This window comes from Chlorocebus sabaeus, chromosome 22, assembly GCF_047675955.1.
Source record: "Chlorocebus sabaeus isolate Y175 chromosome 22, mChlSab1.0.hap1, whole genome shotgun sequence".
In the NCBI taxonomy this organism is placed as follows: domain Eukaryota; kingdom Metazoa; phylum Chordata; class Mammalia; order Primates; family Cercopithecidae; genus Chlorocebus; species Chlorocebus sabaeus.
The window spans coordinates 17,841,671-17,864,548 of record NC_132925.1 but is presented as its reverse complement, the minus strand read 5'-3'; the positions used below and the strand labels follow the sequence as shown (position 1 = coordinate 17,864,548).

The following is a 22,878-nucleotide window of genomic DNA, read 5'->3' as shown; positions in this document are numbered from 1 at the left end:
TGATTGTCCGGGACTATCAAGATGAAATCGGACTATCACTGCACAATGGAGGTAAGGAAGAGTATGCATGGAATACAGGAGATCATTAGGGCATCTCTTCGTATTACCATGCCCTGTGATTAAGGTCAATGGGAAACTACAACAGCCCAATCCGGCAGGACTACATATAGATCAGACCCTTCAGGAATGAAAGTTTGGGTCACTCCACCAGGAAAAACCCAAAACCAAAACCAAAAAACAAACAAACAAACAGGACCTGCTGAGGTGCTTGCTGAAGGCAAAGGGAATACAGAATAGGTAGTAGAAAAAGGTAGTCATCAATACCAGCTATGACCATGTGACCAGTTACAGAAACAAAGACTATAATTGCCATGAGCATTTCCTCCTTTTGTTAAAAACATGTTTGTGTATGTATAAACTTGTATTATGAAAATATATTCATTTTATTTTCTTTTTCCTTTATCATGTGACATAAGATTTACTAACTTCATTTCAGCATTTAAATTCTATTGACTTTATGTAATAGCATTTGGGTTAGGGACTAGTATATTTCTGGTTGTAAGAAGGATAGTTGTATTATGTTAGGTGTAATTATGACCTGATTATTGTCCTTATTTGAACATTATGTATGATCTCAGGAGACGTGTATTGACAAGGGGTAGACTTGTGATGGTTAATACTGAGTGTCAACTTGATTGGATTGAATGATGCAAAGTACTGATCCTGGGTGTGTCTCTGAGGGTGCTGCCAAAGGAGATTAACATTTGAGACAGTGGGCTGGGAAAGGCAGACCCACCCTTAATCTGAATGGGTACCATCTAATCAGCTGCCAATGTGGCCAGAATATATAAAGCAGGCAGAAAAATATGAAAAGGCTAAACTGGCTTAGCCTCCCAGCCTACATCTTTCTCCCATGCTGGACGCTTCCTGTCCTTGAACATCGGACTCCAAGTTCTTCAGTTTTGGGACTCAGAGTGGCTTCCTTGCTCCTCAGCCTGCAGACAGACTATTGTGGAGCCTTGTGATTGTGTGAGCTAATACTTCTAAAGAAAATCCCCTTTATAAATATCTATCCTATTAGTTCTGTTCCTCTAGAGAACCCTGACTAATACCTTCTTAAATGAAAAGGGAAATACAACATACCAAAATCTATGGATACTGCAAAACTAGCACTAAGCAAGAAGTTTATAGCAATAAACATATACATGAAAAAAGTAGCAGCGGAGAGCAGTGGCTCACACCTGTAATCCCAGCACATTGGGAGGCCAAGGTGGGCAGACCACCTGAGGTCGGGAGTTCGAGACCAGCCTGACCAACATGGAGAAACCCCGTTTCAACTAAAAATGCAAAATAAAATTAGCAGGGTGTGGTGGTGCATGCCTGTAAGCCCAGCTACTTGGGAGGCTGAGGCAGAAGAATCGCTTGAACCTGGGAGACAGAGGTTGTGGTGAGCCAAGATCGCGCCATTGCGCTCCAGCCTGGGAGACAAGAGCGAAACTCCATCTCAAAAAAAACAAAAAGTAGCAAGACTTCAAATAACCCAGTGATGCACCTCAAGCAACCAGAAAATGAAGAACAAATCTAACCTGAAATTAGTAGAAGGAAATAAATAAAGATCATAACAAAAATAAATGAAAGTGAGACTAAAAACATACAAAAGATCAAAGAATCAAAAAGTTGGCTTTTTGAAAATATAAAATTGAGAAGACATTAGCTAAACTAGGAAAAAAATGAAAGAAGATCCAAAAAAATGAAATTAGAACTTAAGAACGAGAAATAACTGATACCATAGACATACAAGGGATTATTAGAGATTATTATGAAAAACTATATGCCAACAAATTGGAAAACACAGAAGTGGATAAATTCCCAGACACATTCAACCTACTGAGATTGCACCATGGAAAAATAAAATACCTGAACAGGCCAATAATGAGTAAGGAGATCAAAGCACTAATACAAAGTCTCCCATTAAAGAAAATATTTGGACCTGATGGCTTCACTATGGAATTCTATGAAACATTTAAACAACAAATACTAATTCAACTCAAACAATCCCAAAAAGTAAAGAGAAGGAAACACTTCCAAACTCATTTTACAAAGCTGGCATTAATCTGACACCAAAACTAGTCAGGAACATAATGATAAAGAAAACTACAGGCCAATATCCCTGAAGAATACAGATGCAAAAATCTTCAACAAAGTATCTTCACCGAAACTAGTCAGGAACACAATGATAAAGAAAACTACAGGCCAATATCCCTGATGAACACAGGTGCAAAAATCTTCAAACAAACAGTTTGCTTCAGTAGCAAACAATCTAACAACCTACTAAAGTTCATTCACCATGATCAAGTAGGATTCATTCCAGGGATGCAAGGATGGTTCAACATACACAAATCAATATACGAGCCCATAACATTAATAGTATTATGGACAAAACCACACGATCATTTAAATAGATGTTGAAAAAACTTTTGATAAAATTCAACATCTCTTTATGACAAAAACTCTCAACAAATTGGATTAGAAGAACCATACCTCAAAACAATAAAGGCCAAATAAATGACAAAACCATGGCTAATATACTAATATTATACTGGTGGAGCTAATATATCGAATGGAGAAAAACTAAAAGCCTTTCCTCTACACCTGGAACAAGACAAGATGTTCATTTTCACCACTTTTACTCAAAAACAATACTAGAAGTTCCAGCCACAGCAATTAGGCAAGAAACATGAAGGTCATCAGTATTGGAAAGAAAGAACTCAAATTATCCTTGTTTACAGATGACATGTTCTTATATTTAGAAAAACCTGAAGGCTACCAAAAATACTGTTAGAACTGACAAAGAGATTCAGTTAAGTTTCAGCATACAAAAGTCCACATATAAAATCCAGTAGCATTTATATACACCAAGAACAAACAATCTGAAAATGAAATCAAGAAAGTAATCCCATATATAATAGCTACAAAAATATAAAATACTTAAGAATAAATCCAACCAAAGATCTCTACAATTAAAACTATAAAATACTGATAAAAGAAATTGAAGAAGACATAAAAACATGAAAAGCTATTCTATCTATGCTCATGGATTGAAATAATTATCACTGTTAAAATATCTATACTATTCGAAGAGATTAACAGAGCCAATGCAATCCCTATCAAAATACCAATAACATTCACAGAAATATAAAAAGAATCCTAGAATTTATATGAAACCATAAAATACCCCAAATAGCCAAAATAATCCTGAGCAAAAAGTACAAAGCTGGAGGTACCACACTATCTTGACTTTGAACTATATTACAAAGCCATGATAACCAAAACAGAATAGTTCTGGCATAAACACACACACAGAGACCAACAGAACAGAACAGAGAAGCCAGAAATAAATCAATGTATTTATAGCCAACTCATTTTCCCAAAAGACATACAAGAACATACTTTGGGAAAAGGATAGTCTTATGATGCTAGAACACTGGATAACCACATGTAGAAGACTGAAACTAGACCCTTATTTCCCACCATATACACAAGTCAAATCAAAATGGATTAAAGACTTAAATCTAAGACCCAAAACTATCAAAGTACTAGGAGAAAACACAGGGAAAATGCTTCAGGACACCGATCTGGGCAGTAAGACCTCAGAAGCACAAGTAACAAGGAAAAATAGACAAATGGTACTAGATCAAGCTACAAAGCTTCTACATAGCAAAGGAAATAATCAACAAAGTGAAGAGATAATCTACAGAATTACAGAAAATATTTACATAATGTCCACTCAGCAAAGGATTAATAATCAGAATACAGAAGGAACTCAATTCAGTAGCAAGAAAAAAAAATCTGACTAAAAAAATGGGTAAAAGATCTGAATAGACATTTCTCAAAAGAATATAGACAAATGGTCAACAGGCATATGAAAAAATGCTCATCATCATTAATCATCAGAAAAACGTATATCACACTACAATGAGATATTATTTCACCCCAGTTAAAATGGCCTTTACCAAAAAAGGCAAAAAAACAATGAATACTAGTGAAGATGTGGAAAAGGGGGAACTCTGACAGATTGTTGGTGGGAATGCAAATTCGTACAGCCACTACAGAAAACAGTATAGTGTTTCCTCATGAAACTAAAAATAGAACTCCTATATGATCCAGCAATCCCACTGCTGGGAATACATCCAAAACAAGGGAAATCAATGTATCAAAGAGATACCTGCACTCCCAGGTTTATAGCACCACCATTCACAATAGCCAAGATATGGAATAAATTTTTGTCCATCAATGGATGTATGGATAATGAAAATTTGGTACATATACACAATGGAATATTATTCAGCCATAAAAAAGACTGAAATCCTGTCATTTGCAGCAATATGGACAGAACTGAAGGTCATTAAGTTAAGTGAAATAAACCAGGTCCAGAAAGACAAGTATCACATATTCTCACTTGTTTGTGAGATCTATAAAGGTAGATCTCATAGAGACATAGAGTAGGTGGTTACCAGAGGCTGGGAAGGGTAGCAGGGAGACAGGGGTGGAGAGAGGTTCATGAACAGGTATAAAAATACAGTTAGATAAAGGAATAAGACTTAGTGTTTGATAATTCAGTAGCGTGACTATAGTTAACAATAATTTACTGTATATTTCAAAATAACCAGAAAAGAAGAATTAGAATGTTCTGAACATATAAAAAAGATAAATGTTTGAGATGGATATCCCAATGACTCTGATTTGATTATTATGCATTGTATGCATGTATTAAACTATCACATGTAACCCCTAATTTGTACAACTATTATGTATCAATAAAAAAATGATATAAAAACTGGATGATGTGCCAATGCGAGCATGCATACTCGGGAATGGAATAAAGATTGGAATTTTTGAAAAAGGTATACAGATTCCATCTCTAAAAAAATGACAGCTGAGACTAGATTCTTGAAAAAAGCTATCAAGTTAAAATGTCATCCCTGTCTCCCTATTAAGTTTAGAAATGCCAGCAACCTCAGTACATTAGCAATAAATAGACATAAAGATAGCTTAATAGGAAAAACTAGTTTGTGTCCAGGAAAGAACTACTTATCTAGAAACTAATTTTATCCACAAAAGTGAGACAATTTTACTATAAAATGAGATGGGCACGATTTTTTTGCAAGGCATTTCCTATTAGAGCATTGTATATTTCTATACTTATTTTATTTAATTCCTTAAAAATAATATTCTAGTAGTGGATGCAAGCTTACAAGAGACTCTTCTCGAGCTTGGTGTGCGAAGGGAGCAAGTGCTGTATCTATATCTATAACTGAGTGACAGAGGTTTGAAACCCTTCAAGAAGTCCCATTTCAAGTGCCTCCTTGGCTGTTACCATTACCATTTAAAAAAAAAAAAAAAAAAAAAAAAGGAAATCCAATCACTTCTCCCTGGACCTGGATGTCAGTTTTTCTGATAAGGCAGGAGAGTTGCCTAAACATAAAGGCTCAAGATTTGGTGCCAGAAATCAGGAAAGCACTAGTAGATAGGCTTTCTTTATATGCACCAGACTTTAACTTATACATCACATGTTAAATGTACTAGCTTTATATATTTTTCACTTATTACAATATGTTCATACACTTGTAGGTTAAAATCATCTTGCTTACTACTACTAATACGCATACTATACTTTTGAGAATTATCTAATTGTCCATAGAACCTATAAAAATGTTTCACTTTTCTCTTCATTTTGCTCCTCCTGTAAGGAGGAAACTAAAAGGAAGGCAATGATATCAAAAAGAAAACTCAGTAAATTTGTGAAGATCTTTTGAAAGAAAAGACAAGTGAAAATAATATTCCAGTTTAGTAATTAAGATTTACTGTATAAAATACACTGCAAATTATGGCTCAGGACACTTAAAGGTACTGAAAGTTTAACAGAATATCTTAATGTGATTATATGCGGTTTTAATGTCATATAACATAATTCTGCACATTAATATTCTTTAGTGGCAGAAAATATATAAAGAATCTAACAAAGATACTTACATTTGAAGGTTTAAGTTTGTTAATGATAGTTGTTTTGCCACTATTATCTAGCCCAAGGCACAAAACATGAACCTCTTTCTTCTTCAGGCCAAGCAAGACTGAAAGTCTGTCTAGCAATCCCATAACGTAATTCAAATATTTACAAACCACCTGTAATTAAGAAGAAATAAAATATTACCCAAAGGCACCTTAAGTTATGGAAAATATTGGTACATGTATTTTAAAAAGGTAATACTTTAAATACACATAATAATAGTGTGAAAACTATGTCAATGTAGCTTTGCACTTAGTAAACAGAGTGTAAGCTGATTACCAGAAAGGAGCCTTAACTGATGCGCAGATTTGCAGCTTATAACAGGTGGCAACACAGAAGAATGCCTTGGAAATAACAACATTTCTCTCTGTAATTTATAATATTTAAGAATAAAACATGGTCAGTCTCAGTATCATTTGGAGTCTGCGAATTGTGATACTTGAAAATGTGGAAAAATTAGGCTGTAGCCTTTCCAGAAAATCGGAAACAGTGAATGGGCAATGGGGCTCATGTATTCTGATACTGAAACTCAGAAAGTAGAAGGCAGATCTGAAAAGCAGAAAGATTTTGAGATTTTGGTTATATCATTTAAGCCACTGTTAAATCTTTATCAGAAGCCAGCCCCATTGTTATATTTTGTAATAATATGAAGTTATAATAAATTCACTGTTTTTTTTTTTTTTTTTTTTGCTTGCTTGGTTATTTCCAGTTTAAGTAGGGTTTTCTGTCAGTAGAAGCAAAGAATCTTGAAATACTTATCTTTATTTCCCCTTATCCTATACATACATCTTTGTAAGTCACCATAAATCCCTTTGTGAAGGTTATGCATACACATTCAATTTATTGAACTTTACTAAATATGTTTTTTTAACTGTTACTTATCAGAAACATCCTACTAAGTGCTATTTTAAAAGAACTTTATCATATTACTATAGAATAAGAATTTTAATTTTATCATATATTTAATTGTAGATTTTAATTTAGTTTTTTAAAAATCTTAAAAATTTCTTTGTTAAGGTGTCCCTAAAGTTTTCATTTCGTTTGTTCAATTGTATTGATTTTTTGAAAAAAAAAAAAAAAAAATCTTTCCAATGCAAACTGGAAAAAAAAAAAAAAAAATCAGCAATCCCAAAATACAAGTATTTGGAAGTCAAATACAACTGCTATGTACATAAAACTTGCTATGTGGTAACTTTATGGCTGTTTATATTCATCTAAGATACTGTTAAATTTACACTTCAGGTCTCCAAACTAAACTTTTCAAAGGAGCTCACTTTGGGTCCATTGCTCCCCAAACCATTACTTTGTGGTAGGAGGACAGGGAGATCCCTTTTTCCAGCCCCACCCCGCCACTGTTGCAGGGACTGCTACAATACATCTCTGCACCAAATACTTCCCATTACTCAACAACAGTCACTTTCACAGTTCTCTAATGTTTTTATTCTCATTAAATTGACTTATTCTTATCTCCATCTAAGGTTGCATAAGCAACCTATCGTATTACAGTTTCTTCAATACTTTTTATTCCATACAATTTCAGGCAAGGCCATACCTTGAAGGATGTGAGGCTGCAGTAACTTTATCAATAAGAGGCTTCCAAGACAACTGTATCTAAAAGGAGGCTGCATAGTCAACATTTTGCGTAGGCCTTTTGGGACATGATTATGGGTAGAAATTTCAAAACTGAATTTCAGTGATGCGCAGAGAAGAGATGGTACAACGCCATGCCAAAAGGTGAGGCCTATAACAGAACCACGTTTGTCTTTCCCCAAGGATGAGTTTGACCTTAGTTACTTCCATTTGTGCCACTTCAATCGACTTTTCTCCTTGTATTAGAGATTCAAATCTTATTCAGCCCATTTCTTTAAATTACAGCTTAAGGACCAGCATTTGTAGACTCTATTTTAAATTAACCTTCTGATGTCATGAAGCAATTAACACATACCATTTGATTTCAAAATTTGCTACTACTCACTTTATTTACTGCGTAAACATATAGGTATAAATACTTATATCTTGTTCTCCATTTCATACAATTCAGAACTTATTTTTTTAAAAACGACCACTTCTCACATTTCCCCGCCTCTAAGCATCTACTATAAAGCACTGAGTGTTTAAAGCCTGATGCTTGAATATTCGTTTTTCACAGTACCTTGTATTGTGACTTTCCATCACTTTTCCATGGATTATCACTTGATACTTGTTACTGAAATATTTTGGGGCACACAATTTAGAAGAGGAGGCAGTTTTTCTAAAAGAGGTAATCACATTTATTGAAATTGCTTTATAAACAACTATCATAGAGCTTTAAACTTCTACGTTTCAAGTAGTTATAATTTTCCTTCCATAAGTTGACTTTCTGCATGCATAAATTAATAAAAGATAATTCAAGCTACTCAACGTTTATTTATCGTGTCTTAAGTGTGCAGTGACAGATACAATTGTTTTCTGCAGCTTCCTACTCTGATAGCCATGATTCTCAACCCTGGCTGCACTCTGAAATCAAGTGCTGAATCCAAATTTTTGAAATGAGATCAGGCCATCTGTAGTTTTTAAAAGCTACCCAGTGTTTCTGGTGTGAAGTTACTATCGAGAACTACTGGCTTTCAGAATAAAGCTCAAACTTCCAAGCATAGCTTTTAAGGTTGTTCACAATCTGGCTCCAATCTTCCTTTCTTGTTTCTTATCTTACTGTAACCCTCTCTTTGCACACCAGCCAAATTCTCTTGGTTATTGTCTGACAGACTGTTTCCTAAAGGATTACATATTGCCAGAGAAGTCCAGAGGAATTAGGATGTTATCCACAGTTAACAGCTTAGAGGGTAAGCTGCAGAAACACAGTGGTAGCCCAGAGAAAACACCACGAATGATACTTAGTAAACTCTGTAAAGTGTTGATTGAAATTTTGCCTATTTTTATGACCCAAAATAAACATTCTTATTCGGCTTTCAGTTTTTGATGATGGAATTTAAATTACACTTACACACATACACACACACACACACACACACACACCCCAAATACAGGGGTCTAAGTTGGGCACTATTCAAACCCATTACCCAAACAAACATTCGTCCAAACCAGTTTAGTAAGTTTTCTATGGCCTCTCTTACCTTCTTTTCTACTTCTCATACATTAGCAACAACTACGCGCGTGGTGTGAAAAACATGGGAAAGGCCAAAGAGGAATTCTAAAACTGACGGGGGCAGAGGGTGGCGCTGGCTTTAAACCAGGGTTGAGGAGATTACCTGGTTTTTAAGGTTAGTCCGGAAGGCGTAGGAGCTGATAACAGGAATGGACCCACTCGTATCGGTCTCTGGGATGGAAATCTGGTGCGAGGGTCTCTCAGCCTTCTTCTCTACGCCTACATGGGAAGGATGCCTGGTAATGGGCAAAGCCTTCTCTACAAGTTGGGAAACCCGGTAGCCTCTGCAGCAGCCTGCGCATCAGTCGCTGAGCAGGCGCCTTGGCAGGCACCGTTCCCTTGGCAACAGGAGCTTCTTCCGGCTGAAGCCACGCCTCCCCGGGGGTCTTGGCGATTCGGCAGTTGTGCTGTAGCTTCTGGGATTGAAGAGCTCCGGGAAACAGCCAGAGGCGCGCCGAGGAACTATACATTGAAGAAAAATGTGTGCACAGGTGGCAGGGTGAGCTGCCTATTTCCTGCGAGGAGCCGTGCAGTTCCCGGCGTAGCATGATGGGAGTTGTAGGCGCGCGCACAGCTTTCCGGGAAGCGTTTGGCGTGTGCTGCGTGTGCGTCGCTCGACCCTGGTCTTCCTGGGCATCCAAGGGACTGGCGCTCGGTGTGGCGCGGAGAGCGTCGTTACCAGGCACCAGCGTAGCGTGGTGGCAACGACTGCGAGATGCTACTGTCCCCCCTGGGGCAAGATGTGCGCCGGAGTTCCGCCGCTGCCCATCGCACCGACTCTTCTGTGGGCTCTGATAGGCCTCCCACCCTCAGTCCCTGTAGAGGTAAAACTGTTAATACAGGAAGGTAGAGGGGAGAACTGATGTAAAAAGTCAAAAGGCGTTATTCGGCTAAGAAAGTATGCCTGTACCCCTGCTTCTTAGTTGTCTGGTCTCCCGAAGAGATTTCTACCAGGCATAATCTCCTGTGAGTAGATTAGTCTCCAGAATCAAATCGGCAGGTGGTTAGGAAAGGTATTGTCAATACTTAAAAGTTGGCCACCTTCTTAAATTGTACTTGAATTTTATAGTCATAGTCACAAATAGTCTTCAAATAGAAAATATTTAGGCATACCCTTCCCCACATCTTTTATTACTGCGTTTTCCAACGGACACATTATAGGTGCAATCATTTTAAAGATCTAGCCTTTCAATCTGCCCACCCCCACTAACCTCACCCCCAGTGAATGGCCTCATTCTTCAAATAGGGGTTTCTATCTCTTCCTTTTTTTTGTTTGTTTGCCATGGGTGTAGGATTTCTGACCCCTCCCACCCCCACCCCCACCGCCCGCGACCCTTTTCAGCTAGTTAGTATTATGTTTACTGCACTACCTGTTCTTTGGCCTGTCAATTCATTTGGCCTATTAAATGGACTAAGAGGGTGCAAAAAGAGACTAGAAGGAATTATTTCTAAGTAATATGGTAGGGGGGCCGGTTGTAAGCGTGTGATTATGGGGTCATTTATCTTTTGTCACTTCTCCAAATTTCCAAATGTAATTGTCATTTTTACAGCGAAAAAACAAAAGCGGCTCTGGATTAGTGATTCTTGTTGAAAGACAAAAACAAAACAAAGACCCTGTGGACACATATCAACATACAAATGTCCTTGTAAAATGGAATATGGAAATACATTCTTTCTGTGTGGTCTTAACCCAATTTACCCTTCTCCGTGCTTCTATCCTCACCTTCAAAAGTATAGTATTTATCTTATCAGGTAGTTCTGACTAGTAAAGAGAGAACAGATATACAAATGTTTGGCACAGATTTATTGTTCAATAAATAATGTCCTGTCTTCTTTTGTCTTGAGATTTTTACTGTATAAACAAAATTGACCCAAACACTAACTGTAGTGGTTCTTTAACTTCTGAACTTCTGATCCTGAATGCATTGACAGGGAGGTGTTGAACACTTTTCTGTGTGCCTGGGTGTTGTGACTCACTTTTAAGAGATGGAAGCTAATGTGCTTGCAAACAATGTAACATTTTTTTTTTCTTAGCGATAGGCAGAAATATTATATTTCAGAAAACTTTCGTGGACAGACTCAAATTTTCCTGCCTGGAGTTGATATTTTCTGCTTCTAGGTTGAGTTCATCTCTTTCGGCTTAGTATGAAACATTAGGTGAAAACTGGAAATATAATGGACACATTGAGCATCCAGCTTTTCAGTACACCAAGGCAGACAGCTAATTCTTTTACAAGAATGTAGCTAGTCAAATAGTTATCTTAGATAAGTATAGTTGATAGATGGCTTGTTATTAGAGATAAATGTTATGAAATAAAACAGTTAAATAATCTAGAAAAAATGTCAGCTTTGAAAATATTAACCCCAAAAAAACATAAAGGCAGCCAGGCCCGGTGTCTCACGCCTGTAATCCCAGCACTTTGGGAGGCTGAGGCAGGTGGATCACGAGGTCAGGAGTTCAAGACCAGCCTGGCCAACATGGTGAAACCCCATCTCTACTCAATATATAAAAATTAGCCAGGCGTGGTGGCACGTGTCTGTAATCCCAGCTACTCCAGAGGCTGAGGCAGGAGAATCGCTTGAACCTGGGAGGCAGAGGTTGTGGTGAGCTGAGATTGTGCCATTGCACTCTAGGCTGGGCAACAGGGTAACACCCTGCACTCAAAATGAAACAAAAAGCATAAAGGCTGGGCATAGTGGTTCACACTGTAATCCCACCACTTTGGGAGGCTAAGGCAGGAGGATCCCTGGAGGCCAGAGGTTGGAGACCCCATCTCTATTAAAAATAAATACATATAAATATTTCATATGGTTGAATCTGCTGTTTTGGTGCTTTGTCAACTGAAACTCCTCTCAAGAGTACATTCAGAGGCCCAGATACAATTATTCTGCTTGATTTAAGAAGTTAGTTTGACTCTTTTCATTGTATTATGACAATAACAAGCTTTAAAAATGCTACGTGATTTCCTTAAAGCCACTTAAGGTAACTATAACAGAAGATAATTTTAGGTACCTTCTCACCAGTTTTAATTTCATACTGACTTAGAACTGTAGTAAGAAAATTATAAAAAAATAAAAGTCAGATACAATGAATACAGCACTGTTCTGATTAATTGATTAATTCAGGATACTTTTAGCATTATTTTCTCACCAGCAATTTTTAAAAGAATATAGATAATCCCTGATTTATAACTTACTGCAAGTTTTTGGCATAAACTTTGGTTTAAAGCTGTGTTTCAACAGTTGATATTATGTATACCCTTTTTTCATCTGCAATTTCTATGCAGTACTGCCTCTGCAATGAACACTTTAATTTACTTGAATCTCACAAAATATTTTCCAATATAAAATTGCTACAAAAACATTTACTAGTTTTTTTATAGTGATTTCTGTGAATTTATGTCTAAATCTAAAGACATTATTTCAAAAATTTACAACTACAATTTTGCATCCAGAATTACTACATTATCTAAAGAGCATCTAGATTAGACCACAAAATAAATGCATTAAATCTGCATACATACAACAATACAAAAAAGTCACAAATTCAACCACCAAAACTGTAACTTTTATTTGCCAATAGATATTTTAATAAACAGGCTTACTCCATCTGTAAGACCCTGATAATGCCTCTTAGGAAATCATAGAAAAATAAAATACAATAATTAGTAGTTTGTACCTTGTACAAAAATCTTATTATGTTGCTCAGCAGGTAGTTTGCTAAACACCATATTCTTTCAGCAAATAGATGACATATGTTATGCAATTCACCACAAACAACCCCTCATATTGAGAGCTGAGCATTCTATAACACTATTAACTTGTAAGCATGCCAGCACATGAAAATTTACATGGAAAGTTATAATATTATAGTAGATTTTTTAAAGATAAAAATAGTACCACCTTCAAAGAAGTCTGCACTACTTCACTGCTATAGTAAAGTAGATAATAGGTAGGATTGCAGTTGAATTGTTAACACCTTTTGACGTTGTTTATCGCTCTACCATATTGTGATTATAAGCAGAAAAGAGAACGTGGGCTGTGTCAGGAACCTGAGTGGAAGGCATATATTGAAGCTTTAAATGGTGATAGAATACTAAAGAGAAAAAACATAAAACAGTGGTATACTTCCTTATTCTCATAGATAAATCTTTTTCCCCTTTTGTAAGAGCAGATGGGTACAGAGTTAAATCCTTAATTAATAATAAATAGCTTCTTGACAAGTTACAAAGATGCTTTAAAAATCATATTCATACTTATAGGGAGGGAAACAATTTTTAGCTGTCATATTTTAGTCAAATATAGCTCTATCAGGGATTAAATATCTCTACCTAGACATATTATCTAGGTATTTTATATAAATATGCTCTTCAGTTTTCATACACTTTAGGATTTGTGCTACAAAGATTTTATAACATTTTGAGTGCACTGCAATTGTTGATATTGTCTACCATTTAAAATTTGATGTGGCCATTTAAATATTTAAAATGTTTAATCGAATACATATTTATATGTACATCGATATCTTTATATTTTTGGCTATGCTAGAACAGCAAAAAATGGAGAGCAATCTCATTCCATTATTCACAATCTGATTTCACATCAAATCCAAATAATAATGCATCTTTAAATTCCAACATATTGAATTACAGACAACCTAGAGAGATGCATATACACACACAGACACATATGTATGTATATGTATATATGTATATGTATGTATATATGTATATATACGTATAGTATATATATACATGTAGTGTATATATATACACAAATATACACACACACATATCTCTCTCTCTCTCTCCAGAAATAAAGCACCAAGCACAATTAAAATATCACATTCTTCCTATAGGATAGAGAGGGGCACAATGAACAACCAACTATATTGCCCATGTGTTTTCCATAAATGACAGAAGGCATTGATGTTTTCCATATGAAAACAAATAATTTTTACTAAAAGATTAGTTCCTGTTTGTCTTTTAGAATTTATATGGGACCTCAATACCCTCCCAAATAGTGTTTGAAAAAAGTGACAGTTTGATCGTGCAATACACATCTTTCAGGATTAAGCTAATTTTAATTTTGATAGGCTTTGAATTATAACAGATTAGCTACAAAATGTTTCTGCCTTTTAATCTGTAATAGATGAAAATAAGGACAACAGTATTTATGGCATTGAGAAGTTCTCAATCTCTACATTATGGAAAGAAGGACTCTTGTCAGAGTCCTTGGAAACCACGGAATTCAAAGTTTCGCGTCTTCCAATAAGATGTCTCAAAAATACTTAGTAAATATGCCTTTAAAACATTTCATCAAATATATATTCACCGTCCTACTATCCAACTACTTACATATGTCTCCTCCAACCTATACGCCCTTCCTATCCTCCATATTGGCTTTTATCTCATTATTGGTAAAATTTTAAAAAAAACTTACATAGTAACTCCTTCCCTTTCTACCACAAATAGACCAACCTATCTGCATATTACACATTCTGCCTTCCCTTTCAGTGGAGTTCTATATTCCCACACCTATCAAAAATGAACTTATGCTCTAAATAGAAACCCCTCTCTCTCAAGGCCTTTGTTACAATGATCATTTATCTTGCATAATCAGTTTTCCCCTATCTGCCAAGTCATTTTCATTAGTAGATAAATATGCTGTAGCATCCTTAGAAAACAAAACAATTCCTTGACTTCCTTTCTCCAGCTATTATCCTATTTCTCTTGCTCCCTTTAAATCAAAGCTTTTTGAGAGAGTTGTTTCTAGATACTGACTTCACCTTCTTCCCTTACATCTCTTCTTAATCCATGTCAGTTAGAATTTGACTCCACTATTTCATAGTTGATAGTTGACTCCACTATTTTCATAGTTGATGACCTTGACAAGGTCATCAACAACTTCCATGTTGCAAAATCCCATGGACATTTATTTGTTCTAATCTTGACTTCTTAAAAGCATTTAATCTGGATGAGCAACTGCAATTCCTTTTTTCTAGCTTACTTTATACTCCATTTCTTCTGTTTAATTCTAAATATCTGCCTAACTATTAAACATTGGAATACCATAGAGTGCAATCCTAGGCCTACCTCTACAGGCATTTCCTAGGTGCAAACTTTAAATAGCACGTATATACTGATGCCTTCCAAATCTTGAAGTAGTGAATCCACCACGTTTTTGCTTGAATTACTCCAGTAGCCTCATGCATATTGTTTGACCCTATCTCCTTCTCCTCTCTTTGCCTCGTTTCAGTGTACCAAGAACACTGTTCTCTACTCTCCAACACTCCAAATTTTCGTTCATTAACTATTCCCCTCTGCTTGTAATTTCATTCATTGAATTTTCCCTCTGCTTGTAATGCTTTTCCCCCAAATCTTCTCATGGATGCTTCCTTCTTCCTGTTCAGGTATCAGTTTAAATGCCATGTCCTTAGGGAAGATTTCCTCTACCGCTTAAGGGAGCCACAGTCATGCTATGTAACATTTTTAATTATCAACACATCACTATTTCTTCATTGTGTATCTTTATCACTAGAAGGTCAATTCCATGAGACAGGGACTTTGCTTGTCTTGGTCACCATATATCCTCAGTGCTTAGAACAGGACGAGGGTACATGGTAATAGTGTTCAATAAACAGTTGAATGGAGTGAATGGATTTACAGATAAACATATTTTAAAGGTATGTCAGTATGTGTATATATATACACATATACATATATATACATATATGTGTGTGTGTATGTATATACACACAAAACTTAGGAATTATACAATTTTGGACCAGTAAAGAAGACATGATCTTTAATTTGGTGTTGCTATGGTTATATTTGTTATATAGTTTAAAGAGGTTAACACTAAGCTTTAACTGATGTTTTTTATTGTTATATTATAGATACCTTATTATTGCATTTAATGGTAGAGTGATCCAGGTTGTAACGGGGGAAAACGATTATTTTGTTTTCGCAAAGGTTTTTGGAAATTCTGAAGAACTTAAGCAGATTACATATAAATGGAGTAGCTTTTCACTCTTGTTTGAAGCATCCTATTTGGTAAGATTTTAAAAAGTGAATAAGTAGTAAGTAGTGAGAAGTTACTATAAAAAATAATATGTTCTTATTTTGAATTTATAACATCCAGTGGAGAATTTTCATTTTGTATTTCCATTCATGGGAAGCGTTTGCTTTCTCTAGCAAACTTTAGGGGATATCAGACTAATATTAAATAAAAGAAGAATAACTTCAAAAAGAATAACTTCTAGCCACTGTGCTATGACGCTGGGTTTCAACTTCTTTGAGAGTTGGAAACTTTCAAGCATAATGAGACCAAATGGAAATACAAAAAACACAATGGCTCTTTTTTAAAATACTTAAAACAACTGGAAAGAGAAGGCAGTCTTCTTGAAAGAATATAAGCATTTAGAGATCAAAATATATTATATCACATTAAGTTAATATGTAAGTACTACATTTTAAGCATTGAGTATGTGTAAAATACAATTGCTTAAAAAGATAAATTGATGCTAAAAGATGGTATCAAGTAAATTCCTTTTTTATGCATCTTGATATATACTATTTTTACATTTAATAATGGCAGGAAAAATTCTCTTTATTATCCCTGGGATAATTTATTAATATGTTTAAAGTGCTATGGCAGTCCAATATTCAATGTATTATTATTTGAACTTTTTGGCAAATTCTTTGATTATATATGTCTTGGAAAACAAAGGATTAATAATATGGAAATGTTAAGAATTTCGATGACTTATTCTATTACAAAACATTTTTAAAATAAACTTTTTCCTATTTTTGATATTTTGATGAGATTTCTTTCTAATTTTATATATCAATACATATTTTAACAACTATTAGTGTACTCATTTATATTAGAGATTCCCATCCTTGAAATGCACTTTAGTTTCAAAATTACCAGCAAGAGTACTATGACATGCTTTTTATTCACTCTTTTCTAACAGTTTTTAAAATGAGGTAACAATTTTAAAACAAACTCCTCTTTGTACTGTATTACCTTTTAGTGTTTTCCTTAATTTTAGTGGAACTTAGTCTGTTGCCATGTTCTGCATTCTTTCTTTGCCTCTGATTTTTCGAAAAATGAGGTTACTATAGCAGGTATTCCATAATTGACATTTTAAGAAACAAAGACTGTTAAAAATTATTCCTTCAAAATTCAAAATTAAACTGTCAAAGTTTTCACTGTACACAAAATTAAGTATAATTTATGCAAAATATACCAAAGATATTTATATCCTGTATATATTCAATGTTTTTCAGTGTCACAATCCAAGGTGGAATGTGATTAACCAAATGAATAATAATGTATCCAAAATCAAGCACACACAGTAGTCTTTACATCAGCTGCTACTCATGTTCATATTTGTTAACATTGCTCAGGTATTGTGTCCTGCTCCCTCCCCAAAATGCTCCCATTTCACATATTGATATTTTTTACTCTAAGAAGCCTAAAAACCGTAAAATTTTATCAAAGCTACATTTTTTTGGTAAGAACAAAATGAGATTTTTGCATAGTATGAATATATTAATACATTATTCTTTGAAGACATATCTAGCATGGGAAGAAAGAGTACATTAAAATAAATTCCAAACCTCAATGACAAACATTTATACACATTACATCTTACTTTCCATGCAGAGCAGCAATTTTAAAAAGCCCCAATCATTGTTTATTAACTGTATGTGATATTCAGCATTGTCTTAAAGATACTTTGAGGATATTGCAGTAATAGCTCCTGATAATATACCAATGGATATTTAAATAAGTTCAATGTAACAATGTGTACATCAATCACATTGACAGAATAAAATAGCTTGTTCAGTTGCAAGTTTGTTAGCAAATTATTGGCCATTGATTTTTGTTATAGAGCTTCTAAAGACTACAATTTTGAGCAGACTTATTTTGAAGACAAAAACAGTATGGTAATAAATAAAGCATGCACAGTTAAAGAAAAACTTCCTCATGACTTTAATAATTATATTACTAGGTAGATGAGAATTCTAAAGATAGCAAAAGTTACTACTTTGAAAAATGAACTAATATGAATAATTATATTATGGCTTCTCTAATTAAGTGAATGAAGATGTGTTTAAATGTAAATTTAACAAAAGCAATTTCTATCTAAATGCACACAGTTCATCCTACAAATTACTAAAGGTAGAAAAGAGATTTTAAATTATAAAAGCAGTGGAAGAGGACATTTTACATACAGTAAAAATCTTAAAAGTGTAGTGTTTGCCCATCTTTACAAAGTAGCATTCTTCTCCCTATCCTGATTTTGAAAAATTAAAGGATATTGAGTCTTTATAGAACAGAATCAAATTAAGACTGTTCTAAGAATGAGCTACAAATTTGGAAAAACTTGTAGAGAAATGTTCATATCAATTTGCTTCTCGTGTAAGCTCATATTTAACTCATGAAACAAAGATATCTATCCTCAGTTACTAATACCTAAATATACAAATTGAATGGAATATATGAAAAATGATTTTTATATCCTTGGAGTTTTCTCTGTAATAATGTATTATTTTGGGATAATGATAGTTCTTACTTCAGTGAGGAATAATGAGATGGAGACCCTGTTCCTAACTAAATAGGAAACCTGAATTAGAGTTGTCCTCCTTTTATTATTTTGTAGAGCACCCTGTCTATACTTGTATCTCAGTTGTTCTGATTTGTTGAGCTTATAACTTATTATCTAACCAAAAATGAGTTTATTATGACAAATTAAAAATGGCCAGAGGTCACAAATAATGCAGAAAATACAGGTAAGAAGAGTTTTACTTGAGGAAAGATTTTCACTAATTCTGATACTTTTCTAATTTACAAGTCCTGAGAAGATTGTGTTGTTAATTTTTATCTTATTTTTTAATTAAATGTAGAAGCCACATTTTTATTTAACATTTAAGAGCCATTTTTCCTCCTCATCTGTCAAGTGATTTTTCTTTAATACCTTTGTTATTCTTAGGAATGAATTAGTTGTGTCTAAGGGTAATGGAATTCTTCGAGACTTTCTCTATAATGAAACAAATAAAAAGTTCTCTTAATGATGTAGAGATTTGTTACTTTGATTAATCAGTGTGAACGTTCAAGCAAGAACTTTTCCTTGTTTCGTTTAAAAGAAAACTTTGAGGCCAGCCCTGTAATCCCAGCACTTTGGGAGGCCGAGGCGGGTGGATCACGGGGTAGGGAGATCGAGACCATCCTGGTTAACACGGTGAAACTCCCTCTCTACTAAAAATACAAAAAATCAGCCGGGCGTGGTGGTGGCGCCTGTAGTCCCAGCTGCTGGGGAGGCTGAGGCAGGAGAATGGCGGGAACCCGGGAGGCGGAGCTTGCAGTGAGCTGAGATCACGCCACTGCACTCCAGCCTGGGCGACAGAGCCAGACTCCATCGCCAAAAAAAAAAAAAAAAAAAAAGAAAGAAAGAAAGAAAGAAAGAAACTGCTTTCAATGGGACAGTGCAAAAATCACTTGATGTTACTGAGATATACAAACTTTGTAGTTGACAGATTCCTTTTTAAAAGGTAAAGTTTATTCATTTTATAGTGCTTTGCCTCCCTTAGTAATTGAAAAGTTTTCTTTTTTTCATTTTAAAATGTAATTTTGGATTGACACCGGCTACCTAAACAAGTTCCAAATATATTGAAAAATCTCAAAAAGTAAATGCTAATAAAACAAAAACTCTTTTGAATTAAGAGCAAAGAGCCCAAGTCTTTCCATTAAGATATAAATGTTCTCGCTTGGCGCAGTGGCTCAGGCCTGTAATCCCAGCACTTTGGGAGGCTGAGGCAGGCGGATCACCAGAGGTCGGGAGTTCCAGAACAGCCTGACCAACATGGAGAAACCCTGTCTCTACTAAACATACAAAATTAGCCGGGCGTGGTGGCGCATGCCTATAATCCAAGCTACTCAGGAGGCTGAGGCAGAATTGCTTGAACCTGGGAGGCGGAGGTTGTGGTGAGCCACGATTGCGCCATTGCACTCCAGCCTGGGCAACAAGAGCAAAACTCCATCTCAAAAAGATAGGAAAAAAAAAAAAAAAAAAAAGAAGATATAAATGTTATTTTTTATACATTTTATGTAAACTCACTGTTAATTTGAAGCGAATTTATTACTCAGAAAAAGATGATTTGTTAAAACATTTTTATGACCTGTATCTTTTTCTGGATCTTTTACATTTTTTCCAAGAATACATGTATATTATGCCACAACGACTTATAACAAGAAAAGTTAATTTTTATCCTGAGAAATCTTTGATACATCTCATCAGTACTTTTTTTTTAAGTTAACAGTAAGAAAAAGATTGAGTGTTTACTTTTACACAATATAAGATGTTTCTATCATTTCACTTCGTAATATGTTATAGTCAGGAGTAATCGTCTATGTCCACCGTTAAATGGATGGAGTTTGAAAGGATTTTATGCTATCACTGCAGTTCATACCTATTATTATGTTTACTAGAACCAGTGAATAAGCTTGAACAAGAGATTACTCCAGAATTGCTCTTGAAAAAAAAAGCTGATGTTTTCTAACAGGAGGCACTTTTGAGGTAGTGAATCCATATACGAACTGACAGGTATGCTACCAGACAATAGAAATCTGTGACTCCTGATGAGGATCAACTCTTAATGACAGAAACTGTTTTAGAGAACTCAGGACGCATGCTTCCCCCTGCCAGAGGGATTAGGGGGTGTTTGGGAAGAATACTATGAGAATTTGCGGTCCAAAATCTCTTTCCATTTGAATTGGAATTGCAAATCCAATTCACACTGGACGAAGTTCCTATTTATTTCTTTATATTCTATGGAAAGTGCTATCCCCCACTGACATGGCAACCAGAGCAAACAAAGCAAATAAAACTCTAAATTTTAATGAGAGTTACTTGAAGACGACAGCACAGCCAAACTTATCTTTGTAGTAAAATTTTGTGCATATAGGGGATATTCCCTAGATATTTGTTAAGCTGAACTAGATAAAATCTGTAATGTCTTTGCGGAACATTATAAACATTGAAAAATTGTCAAAAATGTTGCTCATAAAAACCAAAAGTTAGGTTGTTTCAGTACCTTGTATTCTGGTGGAAGAATACCATCCATTTAACCCAGTGTACTCCTCTACCTTTTGGTGTCTTCACATTAAAAGATATTAAAATATTTGTTGATTGAATATAAAGTAATATGAGTCTCTTCTACTTCATGGAATTTGAGATTGGAAAAGTTAAGATGCTCATACAAAAAGAAGTAATACGTATGCTTCAAATCTCTTTGATATATACAGACATGGACACCAACTGTGAGTTTACATGAACAGATATTGATCTTAAGATATTATTTTTTAAATTAATAATAAACTTCCTTAGTTAAAGCAATTGAAAAGGATCATCATCATCCATTTCAAAATTACTTTCCAAAGAACTTGATTTCAAGTTAAGGAAAAGCTAGAACCCATATCCTCTTGAGTACAAATGTTCTCAGTTACGTGATAGAACCCAAAATATTATAGCTTTTGCAACATCCCCCTGCCCCAAGTCTCTTCTAAGGAGATCTATACAATCTTTTCAGATTTGTTGGGCTACCTTTTTTATGCTGATTGGGATAATGTGTGACGTGATAGAAGCGGAGAAAGGAATAAAAAGATAGGATGGGGGAATTAAAAGCAGGGCTGAGAAAGTTTTAGAAAATTTAATAAAAGAGGAGAAAAGAAAGAACTAGTACAGTGAAAATTATGAGATGAGAGATTTAACTGACTGCCTTGTAGAGCAGAAATTTGATAGGAAAATACACCAAAACACATTTTTAAGAAATGTGGTTGGGTGATATGTAAAACAATTCATTCTTCACCATCTCTTCTGAAGAGCTTCTTTAGAGCCTTTGCTTTTCAAGGACCGGATTTGGATTTGTTTTCCATTCATGGGCTGAGATAGGTTTTAAAGCTATTGCTGGAAGGCAGTTTTATTCAGGTTATACTTTGATAGATTTTAAAGAGCAATGCAGAGTGAAATAAGATGTTTTATTTTGAGATGGAATGTAGAACATTTATCACCAGTTATAACTCAGTGCAAAAGTGCTATAATTGATTCGTGTTAAACCAGATGAATTTTGCAATTTGATTGCTTTTTTTGAAATGATATAAATACCTTATCTCTCTTGATTGTACATTTTTAAAATTTTTTTTCCAAATATGCCTTCTACTATGAGACAGTGAGTTCACTATAGACTGAAAATTGACCATCTAGAAAATAAAAATGAAAATGATTTTTTGACTGTCTGGTTTTAAAAAATACCCCCTCAGTAGCATAGATCAAGACATTTAAAATAAAGTAATGATATGAGTCTATATGCATATTTTAGGTCTCAAAGCTTATTCCTGAAGACTCATGATTTATAGAAGTTACTTATTTTCTTTTTATAATTAAGTTTTATGCTTTGCATATTAAACAGATTTAATTACCTAAAATGTACACTAGTAAGTCTTAAAATGTTTCATGTAAAATTTTCAAATGAATTTGGCATTTTAACTGTTAATATTCCCGGGATCATGGGGTCCATGATTGGTAGGCAGCAAATAATATCCGTATATTTTAATGTTTCTGTTTAATCTTGCACACCTATTTCAATCTTGCTGTAAC

The 22,878-nt window shown here is 34.7% G+C and overlaps 1 protein-coding gene across 4 annotated transcripts in view; it reads right to left on the bottom strand.

Annotated features, from left to right (window-relative positions):
- ARL6 (ARF like GTPase 6) overlaps positions 1 to 11,038 on the bottom strand; it is a 40,976-nt gene extending 29,938 nt beyond the window's left edge. For 3 of the 4 annotated variants that reach the window (XR_012090522.1, XM_007986126.3, XM_038002406.2), the window contains exons 1-2: positions 9,316 to 9,929; positions 6,034 to 6,183 (exon numbers count right to left, since the gene is read on the bottom strand). Coding sequence is in view for 3 of the 4 variants with exons in the window: in XM_007986126.3 (XP_007984317.1) it covers positions 6,034 to 6,156 (123 nt within the window). In the remaining variant the exon portion in view is untranslated. Of the gene's footprint in view, positions 1 to 6,033; positions 6,184 to 8,219; positions 8,319 to 9,315 lie in introns of all 4 variants that reach the window. The other variant, XM_007986127.3, reaches the window with a different exon arrangement.
- Positions 11,039 to 22,878: the final 11,840 nt, after the last annotated feature.